Source organism: Talpa occidentalis, unplaced genomic scaffold, assembly GCF_014898055.3.
Source record: "Talpa occidentalis isolate TD23 unplaced genomic scaffold, MPIMG_talOcc4v2.1 talOcc4.16, whole genome shotgun sequence".
NCBI lineage: Eukaryota > Metazoa > Chordata > Mammalia > Eulipotyphla > Talpidae > Talpa > Talpa occidentalis.
Window position 1 is genome coordinate 27340525 of NW_023601653.1, and position 20978 is coordinate 27361502.

Consider the following 20978-nt stretch of genomic DNA (forward strand, 5'->3'; position numbering starts at 1 on the left):
GCATCTGGCCTGTACCCCCATTCTTGTAAAAAATTAATAAATCTTTAAAAAAAATTAGATATGTGAAAACTTTTTGTTTACTCAGTCATGCATAATGTAATTATATTCACTAGTATTCCAAGGAAATGACATGTATACTTCTGAAAAAAGTCAGAGTTCTTGTTATATAAAGCTAGAAGAGTTTGATGTGGTATCAATGATTTTCTTAAGTCCAGACCAATATTATTTAAGAAGCATAGCTAAAATGCTGTAGGAAATACTATTAATCTTCTCACATTTTTGTTTTTATTCCCTGAGAGACTGAAATATTGTAATCCTGAATTATTCAAGCTGATTGTTTGGTTCCTTGCTTCGTAAGTTCACATACTAAAAATTTCATGAAGAATCATAGAAATAAAGTTTTGGGTGACATTTAGGAATTCATTCTCTTTTTATAATGTAAAAATCATCATTTTCTTTTTATAATATAAAAATCATCCTTTCAGTTAGGAAAGATACTTACCAATCTTAAAATAACTGCTATCTGCCTTGTATGTTTAAACAATTTCAATTTTATAGATATATAAAATGCTAAAAGCAATTGCATATTTTGAATTTTATATAGTTTTGGGTGATAAGTTCTTAATTTTGCATATTCTCCATAATGTGATAGAGTACTTACTCCATAGCAACTTAAAAATAGATGTTGTAAAACATGAACTTCCTTTATCTGTTTTATGGTGTTTTTTTTTAATATATATCTATTTGATATGGGGGGGCAATTGTAGAAAATTATTTTTAAAGTATCTGGAAAGATCAAGTTCTATTTTCAGGTTCATCTAGACCACTAGCATAAATGAAGCAGGCAAACGTGAAATGGATTTAGTCTAAAATTTAAACTAATTATTTAAATATAAAATGACGTTAATAGTAGAACCTAAACCTCAATACAAAAACAAATTAATTGGGATGAAAGAGCAAAGAAGAAAGGAGGCCAGGCAGCCCAGGCTGGGCAGGTTGGAAGAAAAGCCACCTTTTCCTAACACAGTAGGTGAATAATTCTGTTCAGGTTGCACCAGCAGCAGCTAAGTGTAACATTACTATCCAAACAATCAACTTGGTAATTGGGTATTGATTATCAAGGCCAGAGTCTTCGTGGCCTTGTATGCTTAAAATGGACATGAAATGTGACACATGACACGACTGGAGGTCTGGCAATGTTGTGACAACTGCTAGTAACATACCGAAAATTCTTCTTGAAACTTTAGGTTGTTGTTGGTGCAAAGCTCTTCAACATGTTGCAGGAAGGATTTCTTGCTTATTGGCCTCAAAGTAAAGAGAAGTATAAAATGGAGCCACGTTAGACTGAGTTCTTTCACTTTAGCACGGGCACTGGCTGGATGGTTAGCAAGTTAAAGAATAAGAGACATTTCAAAACCCATGAAGTCACACAGTCGTTGAAAGTCACGCTGCCACATTTACAAAATAACTTTTTCCCCTTGGAGTTCATTTTCTTTGTATTCATGGTACAAAATTCTTTCCATTGTTGAGTGACTTTAAATCAATTATTTAACATTTTAATGAAAGTTTTTCAAGTAAATGTAAGGGCATAAAGTTATCATTGATTTCTAAAGCACATAATACCTCTTTGTCATACAGAAAACATTTTATACATTATAAGGTTTTAGAAGATATAAAATATTGCAGTGACCTCATTCTCATAATGACATGGTTTTTAAACCCCAAAGAGTTTAAATATCCCCGTATTACTTCCCAAGCTAAAATACAGACATGCAGGCTTCACCCCAGAGAGAGAGAAAGCATTTCTCCAGTTACCATGCAATTAGTCATGCTTTTATGATTTATATCCAGCTTGGAGGTTTTTCTAACAAACATACAAAAAGGAACCACACATTAAGATTCACTGAATCAGTGACTCTAAAGTTGATATTCAAAGAGAAGAACATTTATTTAACAAACTTACCTTATAGATTTTCTATAACTAAGTAACCTGCAACAGAGATTGTGTTAAATGCATTGAGTTTTGAGGTACAGTTCCTTCTAAAAGTGTTCTAGATTAAAAGCAGCAACATATAATAAATCAGTAATATATCAATGTGTTTAACTGATAAGTAATCTTTATTTTAAATTTATTTCATATTTTAAAATTATACTATGTGGACCCAAATATGGCCAAATAATAATTTAGTTTCTCAAATTAAGAGGGTATTCTTTATATTGTTAGGTATTGGGGCCAGAACATGAAAGACAATTCACTTTTTAATATATTGCTTAATATTCAATGGTCTAAGAGAGTTCAGATGGAATTTAAAAATGTTTTCTTTTTCCATAAAGAATACTGAACCAGAGGGAATGAAGCTTTGAAAAATGACATCAGATTGCTTAAGTTTTCTTTCATGGGTGAATCTGATGAACATATAATCATATAAGAGCATAATCATTTCAGTTACTTTAGACATTTCTTTGCTGAAAGTTCATTGGTCAAGTTATTTATAGTCTGGAAAAAATGAAATATTTTTTAACAGCTAAATACACTAAGCAGCACATACATGAGCACATTTTAATAACATGTTTGTCATGCACAACCAATTAGCACTGCAAATAACCACAAAAGGCACAAAATATAATGAAGTAAAATAAAAACATATCACTTGTTCAAAGTTCCAAATACTTTAAGTATGGCTAAGGATGTTACTCTATTCCTTAAGTGAAAAATTTTTTATAAGAGGATGTTGGAAAGAAAATAATCCAGTCAAAAAATGGGCAGAAGAGCTAAAAAGAAACTTCTCTGAAGAGGAAATGCAAATGGCCAACAGACATATGAAAAAATGTTCAACATCACTTGTCATCAGGGAAATGCAAATCAAAACTACCATGAGATACCATCTCACACCAGTGAGAATGGCACATATTAAAAAAACTAGCAACAACAAATGTTGGCGAGGATGTGGAGAAAAAGGAACTCTTGTGCACTGTTGGTGGGAGTGCAAACTGGTCCAACCACTATGGAGAGCTGTGTGGAGATTTCTGGACCTACTAAACATAGAGCTTCCATATGATCCAGCAATTCCACTCCTAGGTATTTACCCAAAGGACACAGAAACATCAATTCCAAAGAGCACCTGCACCCCTATGTTTATAGCAGCACTGTTTACAATAGCTAAGCTTTGGAAACAACCCAAATGCCCAAAAATAGATGACTGGATCAAGAAGATGTGGTACATATATACCATGGAATATTACTCAGCATTCAAAAAAGATAAACACATGCAATTTGCAGCAACATGGATGGCACTGGAAGGGATCATGCTCAGCGAAATAAGCCAAAAAGAAAAAGAAAAATACCGGATGGTCTCACTCATAGCAGGAATCTAGAAAACTTAAATAAGGGACCAGGAAAATGAATATAAGAAAGTGAAAATCAAAATCAACAAAAACTATGAACCAGAGACACTTTTTGGGGGGTGGGGGGGCGGGAGGGGAAGGATTGGGGTCAGAATGGGGCGTTTGCAATTGTATGGGGGAATATAAAAATAAAATTTAATATTTGAAAAAAAAAAAGAACAATATAAAAAAAAAAAATAAGAGGATGTTGGGATTTGAAGAAAAGGATGAATGAAAAAAAACAATGAGAATAAATGTTACGAAAATGATCACTAAGGGGGCATGCAGAGACAGAAGACATGAGTCAAAAGGACATATATTTTATTGCAATGTAGGTATTGGTGGTGTTGGAGGAGGTATTACCTTCTTGGTGGAGGAGGTATTACCTCCATGGTGTTGTTGGAGGAGGTATTACCGAGAAAAATTATAGAATTCTTGGTTAATGCTAGAGGTGTTCTAAGTAGAAGGATGTATCTCCAGCTTGCCAGTGTATAACCTGGCAGAGCATCCTATTATCAAACACGGCATCACAGTAATGAAATTGCAAGTCTGAGCTGTCTTGGTACATAAGTTTGTGGGTTTCCCCTGAATTCCAGCATGATTCTAAGCAACAGGCAAATCCTAACTAGATATACAATGAGATAGCTGTCTGGACTATTGTATCAGAAAAATCCATGATGTGGAAACAGGCAGACAGTAAATTACAGACCCTGGAAAAACTTCTGAAATAGCAAAAAGTGCAGTGAGGACCAAGGCAATAATCAATTGCTGTTAGAAATAATCACCTCTCAGCAAACCCCAGCACAGGGGAAAAAAAACAAGCATCGGCTAGACCCACAGTACCTAAGTCCTCTCAGATGCCATGTTGCTGAGAAATAGAAAAGGAAAGGCGGATAAGTTGGAGAAATTTTAATTAACTGAGCTTAAGTAGAAATAAGATATTTGAATTAGCAAGATCAATTTCCCTCCTACTACATGGAAATGGAAATCCTTGAGTTACATGGAAATCACTTTTATAACAGGGAACATTATTCACTTTGTGACTGGTGAAATTCAAACACACTACATCTGATTTAATGACAGGCTGTTGGTCACTCAGTAAGACTGCCATCCTATCCTGGGGAGATTTTCTCTTTTCTCAGAGGATCCAGGATTGAAGTTGTGCTGGCACAATATTTTTACTGGGACAGCTAGAATCTAAAACAGAGTTAGTTTCTGGGCAGCCATCAATAAGTCATTTGAAGAATCAGGGCACACTTATGAAATACCCAAGAGACAGTACACATAAACAATCACATTAAAATATAAATGAAGAAGAAATAACTAAAGCTCCATATTATTATTCACATCCTTGCCTTTTTCCATTAATTATCTCTGTTCTCATTTATGAATTATAAAGTGTTTTTTTTCTTGTAAGTTAACTTCTTTTCAGTGAAAATCTCTACAGAAAGTTTTTTTTTTACTATTCTTATTTTTATTTTCATTTGAAAGAGCTCTCTAAAGATATTCGTAAATCATACTGAAACTAAAAGATACCTTTTAAAGCATTAAGTGGGTAGCTATTGTATTTGTGTGGCTATTTAAGAATTTCTGTTTTATTATTGTAAAATATGATATCTTTATTGGCTTAAAAACCTGCTCCAATATTTACTAGCAACAATATTTTGAGGAAGTTGTTTGATCGTCCTGTGCCTTAGTTTCCCAATTTAGAAAATAGGTATGTAAATCAAGCTCATATATCTAAAATGATTAGAAAAACCCCTGTCTTTGGAAGTCATACACAGATGTTAGTTACTGTCACTACATATATAAATTGAAATTATTATTTCAATTTATTTTACATTACTAAATATCCCCTAACCCATACTGTTCTACTACTGATACAGATAGGAAGTAATTTTTTTGTTTCCTAAAGAATATTCTGTATTTGTTCTCTTAAAACTGGATAATCTCAAAGCAATATTTCTCATTTATTCTTCTGAAACTCACTACTTGCATTGAGTAGTCACAAATATCTAGATTTCAAATCCAGGTATGGTTTCCTAGCTTTCAAATCAAGATCCTAAATGAATCTCTAATATAATGACTATAATAATTTAGTATTTTATGCAATCATGTGAAATCATTTCTTCTCACACCCACATTCCTAATATTTTTTCTTAATACTTTCTTCCACGCATTCTACACTCCAGATATTCTCAATAATATCTCTTCCTCTCAGTTTGTCTTTCTCCAGGTGTTTCCCCATGCCAGATTCTGATTCCTTAATAGCTGATTCAAATGTTAACTCTTCCATGAACATTAACCTGTTCTATTGAAAAAATACTTTTGGTTTGTTTCTTTCTGTGAAACCAAATTTCTAATGACTAATCACCTTCCCACTTGGATCATGACTATTTTATATCAGGTATTAAGGATACATGCACTAAGATTCCTGTACACCTGCAGACAGGAGCAGGATTATCACTTGGCTTCCTACAATTCCCTCATAATCTTATTCATATCAAACAATGAATAAATAATTGTTAAATATACAGTTGTGGATAAATTCAGACTAAGATACAGAGTAAGCTAAATACTTGTGCTCTTGATATTATAAAACTATCTCGAGTGAATGAATTTGCCACTAAAATGTTAAACAAATGCAAATTCTCAGAGGTCTAATCAAAGTTTTAGGTAAGGGCGATCAAAAAATGCATTAATGAACAGTTTTTGAATATAAACAAAGTAATATCAGATCATCTAACATTTAGAAGTGTATTTACTTTCTTTTCTATAACTTTATCTAAACCTAATCGTTTTATGTTACCTATTCTTATTTGTATTCCCATAATTTGAAAAATAAGGCTTCTAAGAGTCTAAATTTTATTATATTTTTCCAGTCTATTTTTAGTTAGAACTGTGTGAATTGAAATCATGAAAATTTACCTGGACAGGTTAAACATGCCAAAATGGACTTAAGTCACCTATTTTGAATGAAATGAAACTTCAAATTTTTCTTACTGTTGTCTTTATTTCTATATCATTACTTTGATCTTAGGCATATTGTATAAGTACATTTTTTCCCCTAAAGTATTGGCTGCATTCTAAATTTTGTTTTCCTTGAGGTTTTAAAGTGTAATTTTCTAATAGGAAAAATTATTAATTTGAACAATTTATATAGGGTATTAGAAAAGAAAGTGGGGCATAATATGAGAAAAATGAAATGATTTATCACTGCTGAGGTAATTAAATTAGTTTAGGAAAAACTGTTTGGTTAGACAAGGATTAAAAAACACAGAAATTACTGTGCATGAAAGTACAATGTTATTTCAGGAGTCACTATTTTCAAATCAAGTGATCTATGGAAACACTCAAACAGAAAACTTCTCTGTTAACACTTTAAAAAACAAACAAAAATTGCTAAATGGAAAGCATTTAGACTGCTGTCGTACTCTTATTTTATTCACTTAAAATAATGAAGGTCAGCTAATATTCAGTTCATTAGTTTATAAATCAATTTGGGCAGGGTCCAGATTTTAATAAGATAATGGACCACTTTACAATATATAAAAGTCTAAATGCTTTTTATTATATGACTCTTAGCTGTCTTAAATCCTGTGCCCTTTTATGGAAAAGGGTTTTATTTCATGTCTGGGCTCATTTTTTTAAAAGTCTATCAAAAACTTAAATTCCACTCAGATTACTCTTGATAGATCCAGAGAGGAACCATTTATTTATGTTGGCAGTGGTGATTGAAGACCATATTGTCACAGGGACTCAGCTTTCCCTTAAGGTCAATTAGTTGAAATCTATAGGGAATTAAAATATAGTCCAAATAAAAAGTCATAGATGATTGTCTATAGATGAGGAGCTTGTATCAATGTTAGCCGTGGCATAGAACAAATTGAGAATTTGTTTTCTACTTAAACATGGAGGATTAGTTTAAAAAAAAAAAACCCTCAAATTTTATCACCTTGATGTAAAAATATGTATTTGTACACACTAACATATTTTCTGTTCAAATAATAATTTTGTGAAGAATCTATCTCTGGTAAAAACATATTAATTAATCTTCCCAGGTTTTGTAAAATACTATGTTAGAGCTTTTAGTTTATATATTTGATCAAGTCATTAATAACTCACTTTTATATATATTTCTACAATGATATTCTATTATCCAAAGCATTTATCTGGTGTTTGCATAGGTACCTTAATTTTTTGTTTTTCCTATTGTTTTTAGTTGTATTAGGCTTTCAAACGCTATCCTTTCAGAGCCCCCATTCTTTTATTAAATCACCAGTCATTTTTCTGTTGTCTTCAATATAAATAAAAAATGTTATCCTAAGCAGTGGCTGGTACTAATATAGCTGACTCTAAAGCCTCACTTTATAAGAGAAACATACCACCTGTATTAAGTAGGTATTGCAGTATTTTCCTTATTTAATCAGAAAAACAATCAATTAATGGTACCTAAGTACTTTCACAATATGTCTCCATATATCTGTGAGAACAAGTAGATTTGAAGGGAGCTCAGCTATTTGGAGGACAGCTCTTTGGAGGCCATGCCACTTTATTTTTCATCACAGTATTCCCAGTGCCTAGAACAGTGCCTGACACTTGATAGGTGCCCAATTGATATTTCTTTTGCCCAAAGTAAAATGGAGTTTTATATTCATATGGAAAAGCAGCATTCTTGTTCATGTTAGGGCTGAGATAAGAGTTTCTGAGTGGCAAGAGTGCATTTTCCTTATTATTAATTCTCCCCACATGAGTACATTTGAAAACAATTTCTTGACAGATGTTTTATTTTGTCAACCATGCATTCTCAATTAAAACCCTGGGCATACTCGGGGGCAATGAGGCAGAAGCAGTAGAGAGAGGGAATGAAGAGCCTTCTGACAGCTGTGTGAAGAGTTGGGCAAAGTTTCTTAGTGAGGACTTAATGAAGAGAAGACAGATGACATAACACCATGTAAAAAGAAGTCCTTATAGTCTGAACTACCAGCTAGCAGGGTAAGAAAACACTGTAGCGCTTCTGATGGAGGTTGGAAAGCAATTTCAAAAAAACTAGATTTGGAATAGGATCATGTCTGCTTTAACTAAAATGATTTATACCGAGGAAGAGTTTTATTAAGTTTCTGATTAACACAAAATATTAAATTTAGCTTTGTCAAAGTTAGAACTCTGTCTGAGCAGGATACAGAGTCACTGTTCCTAGGAGAGAAAATTTGGTGATAGACCCCTGAGGTCTCTAAAAAATAAAAGCATTTTTTTCTGAGGTACTAATGGCATCAAGCTAAAAAATGTAAAAGGATTTCTGTCTAATGATGATGAAGAAAGACATTCAACAGAGTTGTTCAGCCAGACTACTTTTGAGTCTGGAATGTTGAGAGGTCAGCTTTGAGAGCTGGTTGGAAATGGATATCTTATGTGTCATGTGATCACTTAAATCTTTAGTTCAACAGCGTCTTACTTTGACAAATGTTTGATTCTGATCAGGCCAGTTCTCTAAGGAAAATATAGATTCATGAAATGATTTTAATTCTGTCAGTGCAAACTTGAAGTTCACATGAAGCAAAACATGATTACCTGTAACTCCAAAATGCTAAATATGTTCTGTGTTGAACTAGGTATGTTGTTATGTTTTAATTATGTGAGTACCATTAATGGTTAATGAGCATGTTGGGAGTATTGGTCCCATCCAGCTTCGTGGCGCATGGAGATTGACTCTTCTCTAAATTTGGGATTTTGAAATCAAATGCATTTTCATTCCTGCTTCCATTCATATCTCCTGCATGAGAAAACTGATTATCTCTGGGGCAATTAATCAATGCCTGGGGTCCCTGTTAATGTTGCCATTTTCTATGCTACTTTCAGAAGCTATAAAGCAGTTTTTGTCCCTAGGTTACAAAATACATTTCTAAGCATCAAGGAGTACCTGAAAGCATGCACAGTTGACTACCTACTGGTCCAGGCAGGAGTGACGGTTTTAAGAAATGTGCCATTCTTTGTATTCCCTAGTGTCACAAACAGGAAATGTCATCATCTTGGCCCTTTTAGACAAGATTGTGGGCATTCAGGGTGGTGTGGCCATAGACCATCCTTGCCTTTATTCATTACCACCTGCAGTAGTTGAAATGAGCTTGTGTGAAGTGTGACCCCAGACTCCACCTATCAGGTGGAGAACTCAGTTCTCGTGTCATGGATATAATAGGACAAGGAGCATGTGAAGAAATGGCAGCTAAAAACTTATTTTACTATCAAAGCTAACACAACACAAGAACACAGCAAAGTCTCAGGACATGCACATTAGGATGGAATGTGCATTTTGATAAGTATAACTTTACCATATACCTAGCATGCAGTATTATAGAAGTCACATCATAAGTTCAAATCATAGTGTTATTTTTTGTTTTGCTTTGGGAAAAAAAGTACATTAAACAAGAAAACTCTCAATAATATGTATTTAAATATATAAGACACACCACCTGACAAGATTAAAGTAATCACAGCAGAGCTCTGCATCACCATAGTAACTTACTGGATGACAAAAATCTCCTTGCGTCTAAAGAAAAATGAAGAGTATCTGGAAGTAAAGATTATTTATTTAGTACACGAACACACTGCATAAGTTTTGATTTGCTACTATAAGAACATAAGCATTAAATATATTAAGCTTCATTCTAATTTAGGACATTTCTTTCCTAAAATCACATATTTGTCAGAAATCTCTTGTCTGAATTCACATACTGTTGCAGTTGCTTGTAAAGAGAGTTTAAGACAGAAGTAAAGGGAATGGTCAGATTTTGTTAAAAAACTAATGGCAGTTAAAATGCAAACTATTTTGCGTAGTTTCACATATTAGTCACATATGTATCCTTATTGAAGCCATAATAAGAATCACACTCCTAGAGATTTTCTAGTTTCTGCAAGTTTGAATCCACACCAGCTTATTGTCCCTCCTCTCCTTCATACTACAAAACAAATCATTCACAAGAAGTGGTTCTTCCCTTATACTCATTCTCTGACAAGAAAATGCCACTTTCTGTCTATTTGACCGGGTTTAGATTGAGCTCATTTAGTACTCTTCAGAGTTAAATACACACACGTGAACACATTTGCCTACATACATAAATATAGGAGTATCTTGGTACCTCAGAATCAAACAGACCTGGGCTAGCAACACAGCTGTCTTATTTACTAGAAATATGACCTTGGAAAGTGACTTAAATTTTCTAAGCATCATTTGTTTTTCATCTGGAAAATGGGGATATCTACCACAAAGACTGAACAAATTTTAAAAAAATCATTAGATACAGAAGATAACATAATAATTACTCATGATAGCATAATAATTACTCATTATGTCAATGAACTCTAGTAAAAATAGAATGAGGTGATTTTGAATTTTACAAATATCATAAGTAACAATATCAAATGTGTCTGATTTATAATATACAAAATATACTCATGGGATATTTTCAAATGGCAAGCTTTATAAATATATATTTAACAAAAATTCAACATGCAAACTAATAAAGGTATTAAAGGGCCTCAAATTCACTTTGTTAAGAATTTTAATTCTATTCACTTACTGGATTGGGCCTTAAGTCTGAATAATGTAACATTATATTTAGTCAACTAATACAGGCAGGATAATTAGGGTACAAGATGCATAAAATTTTGAAAAAAAGAATTGATACCTAGGGGAAATTGATTGTCAGGTAAGAATGTTAATAACAAAGCAAAACTTCTATAACTTAATTAAATGTGGAAAGGATATAGTGAAAAAAACTTTTTTTTTAGTAAATAATACCCTTAATGGTTAAATTTAAGTATTGGGAAGCTAGTCTGTGTCAGAGTTAAATTAATAAAAACCAATCCACAGAGTCAGTTTTATCAACAGTAATCAGGCAGGCCTATATTTCACTTGTGTGTGCTGAACTTGCCATTATGACGTCAAAACGTTCTCACTTCAGTGAGCAAAGAGGCTGTGTTTGGAAGGAACAATAAGAAAATGTCATTTTGTTTATTATTTATCAAAGAACAAAACACAAGAGTCATTTTCCATTTTGGTAACCGTGGAATAGATAAGCCCCAAATATTAAACATAGCTTGTGTTGTCTAAACTTAATGTAATGAAATAGTATAATTATTCCAAATAAGAATTTAGAACATTATTGTGGCATATTCCTGAATGCTCTCATAGAGTTAGGGAGTATTATATCTTGGAGTTCCATTCACTCTTGAGAAAAAAAAAAGTGGAAAATGAGAGAATTCTTTAGAACTTATAAACATTATTGGATTAATATTAAAATGTAAATAAATATACAGATGGATAACATGATTTCTTAACTATAAAAGCTCAAATCCTCTAAAGGATATAGTACCATTAATTATGATATCTTTATTATCAACTACATAACTACCTAATTTTAGTGATTAGATCTTTTATCATTTCACTGATGTACATTTACTACACATAACACTGAGGAAAACTGCAAGTCAGATTTGCATGAAAAAGTATATAGTTTGGAAGGAAAGAGAACATTCAAATAGGTAGAACACATGTTAGCTGTATAGATTTAAAGGAAATGATCTAATTTCCTTCCTGCAAATAACAAAGACATGGTATAAATTACTTGCATTGAGAGATGCAAGGAAATTATTTGCATAGAGAGATTGAATTTTTATTACTTTATATCACTTTCGGGTGTAAAAAAAATGACTGGGACCCCAGGCTTGTAAAGGGGGTGTAAGTAATTGAGAATGGAGTGCAGAAAGAGATTGGAACACACAAGTGAAGTTGTTGGGCCAAGAGGGATAGGAAGAGAAACTTGTATTTACTATGCAGCCTGATACTCCCAGGACTGACAGACAGTCTAGCACAGCTATGCTCTATGAGTGGTTTTACATTGGGAATCTAGATGAGCTTTTATACATAACATATGTTATGTAAAAACATTATGTCCTATGTAATATAGTATACACATTCTTACACATAGTTTTTAGAACTCTATCCATTTTGAATGTGAATACCCTCTATAAGAATCTAAACAGAGCTAAATATCCAAATATAATGAAGCTGTCATAGCCAACCAGTCAAATTTCTTTGCAACTTAGTGATAACATTGAATAACATTCATTATTGTATTTGTAAGAATCTCATTTATCAGATGAAATTTCCCTTAGTAACACATACAATTTTCAGACAAGCTAGAATTATTCAAGCAAAGGCAATCTATTTGGTAAAGTCCAACATTGGTAAATGACAACTATAAACATTTTTAAGCGCAAGATATTTGATGCCAACAAATATCTAACAATTGTCTTGTGTTCACAAACATCACAAAATATTGGATCATATAAGAATCTAAAGTTTAAACAGACTGATGAGGGTTAGTATTAAGAATCTAATGAAATATCTTAAAAGATTTCTTTCAATATGTGGCATTTTTGAATAATTCATAATGATTTTAAAAGGACTAAAAATTAATCACTTTGCTATTTTCAATTCATACAATGATAATACATATTTAGTACACACTTTTTCTTCCAAAGCTAATTTTATTTTGTTTTTAATTTTTAATTTAGTTTCAACATACAATTTAGACTTTATATGTAACTTTATAGTACAATAAGGGACTATAAGAAAGGATTTTATAAAAAGATGTAAATACTATTAAGTAGCTACAAATTTAACGAAAATTGTAATTAAAAGTATGATGTGGAAAATCTGATGTAAAAAAATCTATCAAATGAACTCAATTATTAAACATAATTTTAAAGGTTCAACATTTAAAAAATATTTGTATCAGGGAACACGTGTTTGGTTGAACACTGTAGTCCAAGGTTCATAGTGAACTCAAAGTATTAGGAAGATTAAGTGATTCTCTGAACGCCAGTGAGAAGTGTGTAGAAGATGGAGGTCACCCTTTGAAAGAAGATCTCTCTGACCTGTGTAAATAGGAGCCCCGCAAACACTTCCAACAAGCATAGGTCAGAATAGGGTCATGGCTCCGGGCCCTTTGGACCACTGCTGGCCCAGAGGAGTGCGCTCACCGCGTTAATCTCTCGTCCTTCAGTTCCAGGTCTGCCACTGTGATGAGCTGATCCAGCTTGAATTTAGTGTCAATGATTTCTGCATCCCGAGGAGAGTATGTGCCGCCCTCTTTCTGCTTCTGTCGGATTCTAAAACAAGTGTAGTCAAGAAAAGAACAGAATAGAAAGCAGAAGGAATTAGCTTTTGTTTTCTTTTAAGTAAAGACATTAGTCAAATTATTCCTTTGTTGGATCACTGAATATGTTGCAAATTTATACCAACTCAACCTCTTTGTTGTACTTTCATTCCATAGAACTTATTCTACCGCATTGTTTAACATGTTTTGAAAGCCCAAATTTTTGTGAAATTGAAGCTGTGTGTTTGTTTCTCCTCCCTCTAGCTGCCTCATAGATTTGTCTTAAAGAGAAAATACATCAAAATGGAAATAACTCTTTGCTATCAGCACCAGCGCTAATGACAATGTTCCATTGCTTTTATGTATATGAGACATTTTTATGTACTTGAAAATAGAAATGTGTTTTGAAACTGTTTCATTGACTCTTTAGAAAAGTTTTGAACAGTATATTATCTTTATTTACAATCCTATAGCTCAGGTTCAAAAATTCCCACATGAATCTGGGAATTAATGTCTTTTCATTTCAAGCCCTTTAAACTTATTTATCTGTGACACAGTGTGGTATATTACAAAGGAATATTTAGCTGTTCTATCTTTCATATATCAAATGTATATTATTTATTGTGAGTTATGAATTGAGGATGACAGAAAGTATAAAATATGGTCCTTATCATCAAGGATATTTCAAATTTGCTGAAAAACAGAATCTAAATGTAGAAATAGTGCAAAAAGAAAAAAATATTCAAATTACAATTCAAAAGACGATAACTGGTTAGGTATAAAACATTATATAAGTGATTAGAACTCTTAAGTGTTCAGAGGGAAAAAAAAAAAGCGGATTTAACTTCGATGCTCAGAATCAGAAGAAGGAAGAAGCACGTTCTGGCAGACAGAATAAAAGTAGAGTTATATAAAAGCTAGAATGTTCAGGTGAGAATAGACCCTTTTGGCTAAAGAGACTATGCAGGCAAGTTGTAGGACTAAGGAGAAAACCATTTCCTGCCCACATGAGGCGTTCACCCTATAAGGAAATGAGACATTGGAAATGCTTTCATAGCAGGACAAGAAAATGAATCTGGCCAGTGCATATCCCATAGACACCAGGACCTCACACAGTACCTCTCTTTCATTGCCTACAATATTGGTTTTCTCTCAGTATCTTCTGGTTTAATTTAAGATCAGTATGTGATATAAGGAAAATTTCTCTTTCAAGGGTCTTCCAAATAATCCATCAAAATTATAATTTGAAAAATTCAAGATGATGAAAGGCATATAAGAATAACAAACAACATTTTCAGATAAAATAAAAGAGACTATTGAATTACTTAGGGAATTAGTAGAGTTGTTATTTTTACAAATATAAGTTCCCTTTAATTCAGCAATCAACTTTATGAAATTGGATTTTAGGATCATGACTAAGATTTCCCCCAAGGTTGTATAAACAACAGAGGGATTAAGAGGCTGATACTGAGAAACTGAAAGGATACTTGGAAAACATACACAAGAAAGGGACCCTCCACATAAAAGATGTTGAACATCTTTATAGTGTTATCCCTACTATAAATGTTATCTTATCTGTATACACTTTAATATTTAGACCTAATTAAAATACTTCAACCATGCTTATTAGTTATTCAAAGCAATGTAGAGAATCTAGTATTTTCTGTTTGTGTTATCACTTTATTTTCTTTTAGCTCTAAATTCACCCTTGCTTGCCTTACTTTGTGATAGTGGAGCTGAACACTGTGACATTTCTATTTTGCCATTTGTCAGAACATTAAGTTTTATTAACAGAAGATAGTAGAGTGCCCCTGCAAAGCAGTAGGTACAGGGAGAAACTTCTCTGCACATGGTCTAGCACCATTTTCTTATTATTCATTGTGGAAGCCAGCAGACAACCTGAATGAGCTCTAGTCATTTCTTAAGTGCCTGCACTTCCCATTAGAGAATGATTCTAAGTATTCCAGCCTACTCAGAACATTATTGAAATTCCACAAATAGGAATTCCAGTCTAAGTAACTTCTACAGAACAATACTAGCCCCTTTGCTCTGTCATATTTCTTTGAGCAATCGTAGATAATAAACGGCATGTGCTTATGGCAGCATTCTGCTTTAGCCTTGAGAGTGACTAGCCTTTTCTAGTTTAGTTCCTTATTGTTCTTGTTCCTTCATCTTAGAAGTTGCTTTGAGGCTACTTCTGTACCTCTCAGAGTTCTTTTCTACCTCCTTTGGTAGTTAACTATTTCTACTAGCTAACAATTCTTTTTATTAAATGTTTGCTATTTCCACTGTTGTGTTGGCTATCTTCTGGCTGGACTGTGAATGCATAATGCCATAAAGCATCCTAGGAATGTGAGTACAAATAAATCTTACCTTGCAAATGCAAAAATAGCTGTTCCAAGAAGAATGATTGAAAGGATACACAAAGTGACTGAAAGAATAATCTCTACAGTTCTTTCTGAAAGTCCTTCACCTGAAGAAGAAGTATACTATCATGAAATTTTATGAATTTTATGGAATATTGTATTTCAAAACACACAAAAATATTTTCCTGGCCTATTTCTCATGACTGCTAATAAAATGTACAAATGTGCTTTTTCCCTTCTTCTAGAACTTCTAAGTCTGTCCTTAACTCTGTTCTGTTTTCTATCTAAATTCACTGCCTTGATGAGTTCTTTCAGTCTAAAGTTTAATTTCATCTATACAACATTGACTATTTAGTTGTTACCCGTTAAAGTCAAGATTTGAACACTGAATTGCTTACAATAAATATTTAGGTTTATAATTAAACTTTCAAAATTTATCTACCCAAATCTCCTCTCCTCTGCTTCCCACCTCTTAGTTAATGGCATTTCATTGTCTTAGTTGCTCAGGCCAAAAACTGTAAGAGCCATACTTGACTCTGCTTCTTCAATAGAACACTAAACCCTCTGAGGAAATCTTGTTAGTTATAACTTTTCACTAAAAGAATCTATAGAAAAAGTCTATACTTTTTACTAAAAGAATCTATGGCAGCTTAGACAGAAAGTAATTTCAAAGTGGGAACAGGGAAAAAGAAGATGTTAGGGAATTTTAATGGGGCAAGAAAGCTGTGAAGCTTTCATAGGTTACTCATATCAAAAAGAACAAAAGACCACACTGAAGAGATTCTTACTGGCCAAAGAGAGAGCATTTTAAACTTTATAATGACAAAACCTGAAACTGATTGAAGTAGATTCAATATATAAAATTCCATGAGTTCTAATATTATTCAATGAAAGATAAAAAATGGACAAAATATGCAACTTTCCCTTCCAGCCTCTCCTCTTGTACATCCTAAGTACTTGATTCTACTTTCTCCATAGCCCCGGTCACCTCTTAACAAAGCTTATAATTCACTTCTATATATTATCTTTATTGCTTACTGTGTGTCCAGTATGTTAGCTCCCTGTGGACAATGCTCTTTATCTACTTTATTCAAAACCATATTCCAAATTCTGAGAATAACAATAGGCACACATTATTGAGTAAATGCTCAATAATATTTGTTAAATTTTCTGATGAGTATATAGATTAATTTTGAAGCAGGTACTATAAAACTTCAGGGTGAAAATCAGGTATTGAACCTAATGTTAATTATTTAAATCATTTGTTTTAGATAAAACTACTAATTATAATTGTAAATAAATTTAAGTTATATGATTTATAATTTCACTTTAAAAAGTATTAAAATCAAGTGATAAAATAAAATAGGCTAACGATCTATAAAATATGCTGGGACTAATGCTCTTTTTCATGGATTGTTGCTTATGAAATGTTAACAATATGAAGTGCCTCCTATGGTTATTCTGTATAGTAGATTTGAATGATTACGAGATCTGAAACAGTTATCGGAATTTCATGGTTCTCTGAAATCACCAGCTACATTTTGAAGATGTTAAAGCAGCATGTAGCTCATAAAGTATTTTACATATAACTTTTTTATTCATTAAAATATGAGAGACTTGTTTTATGAATTTTCACATGCTGAATCTAATTGGATATGCTGGAAAAGGAAACAGAAAATGAGTAAGGAATTCACTTTATCAGGTAATATTGAATCATTCGGCCTTCCTTCAAGCTCAGTGGGAAAAGTGATTTCATAAACTACATTTTTTTCAGATTAGATTACCATTTCAAAGCACTAGACAAGGGAAGTAAGGAAATTACATGTAATGTATTAATAAACAATATGTAATACTCTGGGCACATGACTACAAAGGTATTCCTAGAACAGGACAAAATGTCCCATGATTGCTGAGTACAAATTCTGATTCTCTGCTGTGCATTTACCCACAGAGCATTACCAGCTCAGAATGAAATCACTCCCCCACATCTTTACATAAAAAATTGTATTCTTTCTCTTGAAAACATAAATATGATTCTTTTTGTCATAGGTACAAGTCATTTCTTGACTAGACTTAAAATCCTATGAAAGGTCCAATTAAATTGTTCTACTTGCATAATGAAATGCAATAAGCAAATCATAACTATTTTTTAAAAAAGATTTATTTATGTATGTGTACAAGAACTGGAGTACAGGTCAGAGTGTAGGTGGGGTGAGAGGATTCACTAGAGACTGAGGGGGAAACAGAACAGGCAGACTGACTGAAATACACTGCTGAGGGGAGCAGCGGGTGAGTCAGGAGAGGTCTGCCAGACCATGTGGGTAGCTCCCTGGCTGGGGATCGAACTCATGCTGCAGTGGCTGCAGACAGCTTCATAGGTTGCATCTTAACCTCATCTTGCCAGGGAGGCCCCAGCAAATCATAATTATGAGACATTAACTTTTTATAAATATTATCTTTTGACTGAAATTATCATTATTTAAACTCAGCCTATGGCTCTGATTTTTTAAGTCAGTTTTTCTGTATCTCTTTGAAGAAGTTTGAATAATGAGTTGTAAAACTCATAGGACAATCTCTGACTCTTGATATATGCACATATTATGGAAAGTTTTTTTTACTAGTATTATTACTAATCTTAAAAGTAAGCGAGATCTCTTTTTAATTTTTTAAGGATTTATTTATTAATTTATACAAGCACTGGGTACAGTCAGAAGCGCGGGAGGGTGAGAGAATTCACCAGAGACAGAGCAGGGAACAGAACAGGCAGACTGACGAAATATACTGCTGAGGGGAGCAGCAGGCGCGGCAGGAGAGGTCTGTTGTGCCATGTGGGACCCTTGCCAGCCACTGGGGCTCGAACTGGTGCTGTAGAGGCTGTGGACAGCTTCATAGCCCAGCACTCAACCACTGCGCCACCAGGGGAGGCCCGTAAGCAAGTTCTTATAACAGAACTTCAGTCAAGGAATTCTTCTTCCCTTTTGGTGCTAGTACCAGTTCTCAGGAGTATTCAAATGCACACAAAGCATTTACCAAAAGACACTAAAATTCGTAATTCCAGAAATACAAATCAAAACAATCTTAACAAATGTTATTTTCATATCTCAGATTAGCAAAATGCTAAACATAGACAACAATCAGTGCTTTCCAGGGTATGGGTAAAAATCATACTTATTAAAAAAAAGGAATTATTGTACTTTTTTGCTTAAAAAAAGTATGCTCAAGTGTTAACCTCAAAAAGCTAAGCTGAAAGGTGAAAAGAGAACAACTAGAAATAATTTTAAATGTTGAGAGGAGAAAATGGTAAATTTATGAAGTCTGTGAGAACAGAAAAACCACCATTAATAGCATAATAGTAATAGACACGGGCACTTTGGATTTCCAGCCAGGTGGTACAATGGGCATAAACACAACGCTGGAATCACCTTTCCTGCATGGGTCTAAATCTCATGCTACCACCCCTAACTCTGTGACCTGGGGCAAATTGCTAAATACCTGGCTTCAGATTTCTTACCAATAAATTGAGAATAAATAGGAGATCATGTTATAGTGAAGAGCACATGAGAAATATTTAAGAAAGAACTCAAAGGATTGACACATAAGTAAACAAAATTTAGTATATTAATAAACATCCATATTCATCCATTTATTCATCTGATTTAATCTCCCAGTTAATTTATGAGATAGACATTATTATTCATAAGTATTATTTGGAAATAACATTTCAGAAGTTAATTCTTAAGTAACTTATCCAAGGTCACATCAATTCAATTTATGCCCAAAGTGCCTGAAATAGGCTTGTCTGAATACAAAGTTTATAAGGCTCACTATCATATTATCACTACCTTGTTAACATAAAATGTTTCCCTTTTCCTCTGATATCTTGGGCACAAGGGATACTTTTGATGCAAAGAAATACATAGCACCTCCTAATTTCTGTTTCTGAGTGAGCCTATTGGAACACTTCATGCTAACATGGTAATTAAACAAGAAGTGTTATGACAAAAGAAAACAATCACAGAATGCCTTTGCTGTGGGGGTTCAGGTTTCATCTTGTTCAGCTTTAATGAAGCCCTGTAAGGTGTAGAAGGACTGCCTGGTTTTCAAATTACAGGAATCCTCAATAATTAAACCTTGTAATAACCCACAATTAAACCTTGTAAATTCCACAAGTACTTTCTAGAAACTGACATGCCTAAAGGGAAATTTTCAAAACAGTTTAAGAGGGATTCTTGTGAGTTTTCTTAATAATAATGTTAATGTTCAATCCTGAGTAAAAGTTGTCCTTATGTTACTAGTCTATGAATAATACATGAACACTGAGGACCTTCATCATAGATAGATGAGAGCTTTTCCGTTCACTACCCCTTACCAATCTTCTGGGCTTCCATCTACTATATCCAGTCTGTTTCACCAATCCCTCCATCCCTAACCATAGCAGGATCTTGTGCTCTCCCTTCATTCCACATCTCTTATCCACTTTGGAATCCTGCTGCTACCAAGTTCACAAACAACAGTACCTGAATGATTGGGATGGTGGAAATTGTGATTCCAAGAAAGAATCAGAGAACTGATTCTGTATTTCTCCTACAACTCTAGATAGTTACCATATTCCCCTGACTTAGTTGTGAGAAGAGGAAGAAGATGACCACTGCTGAGCGCAGAGTGACACTACCCATGATCAAAGTGCTAAGTGTGGCCCAATGTTGGTTAGGGGGAAGCTGTTGGGCAGAATCTAAAGAATCATATTCTTGTACACCATGGTCCCTGAAACTTGACTTCCCCCCTCATTCTTACAACCCTGGAAGTCTCAACTTTGCCCCTCAGATAAGTGACTGAACATGATGTCCTCATATTAAGCTGCATGAAATTAGTAAATTACAGGAGACACTGCACACACATACAGCACAGAAAGGCAGTGCCTTTCCAGCACTGCTCCTACAAAATATTATTTCCCTAAGACATATGAGCAGACTAATTTATTTATGTCTCTTATATTTCACCAATAAACATACCAGGGATCGTTATTTAGCTGCAGTAATAGTTTCTGAATGTTATAGCCTAGAGAAAA

General features: G+C 33.5%; 1 protein-coding gene across 1 annotated transcript in view; it reads right to left on the minus strand.

The window, feature by feature from the left end:
• The window catches only part of PTPRQ (protein tyrosine phosphatase receptor type Q), a 161927-nt gene that overhangs the window by 21982 nt on the left and 118967 nt on the right, over positions 1–20978 (minus strand). Inside the window, exons 34-37 of the mRNA XM_037513931.2 lie at positions 15918–16017; positions 13429–13557; positions 1964–1990; positions 1224–1305 (exon numbers count right to left, since the gene is read on the minus strand). Of these exons, the coding sequence (XP_037369828.1) occupies positions 1224–1305; positions 1964–1990; positions 13429–13557; positions 15918–16017 (338 nt within the window). The remainder of the gene's footprint in view (positions 1–1223; positions 1306–1963; positions 1991–13428; positions 13558–15917; positions 16018–20978) is intronic.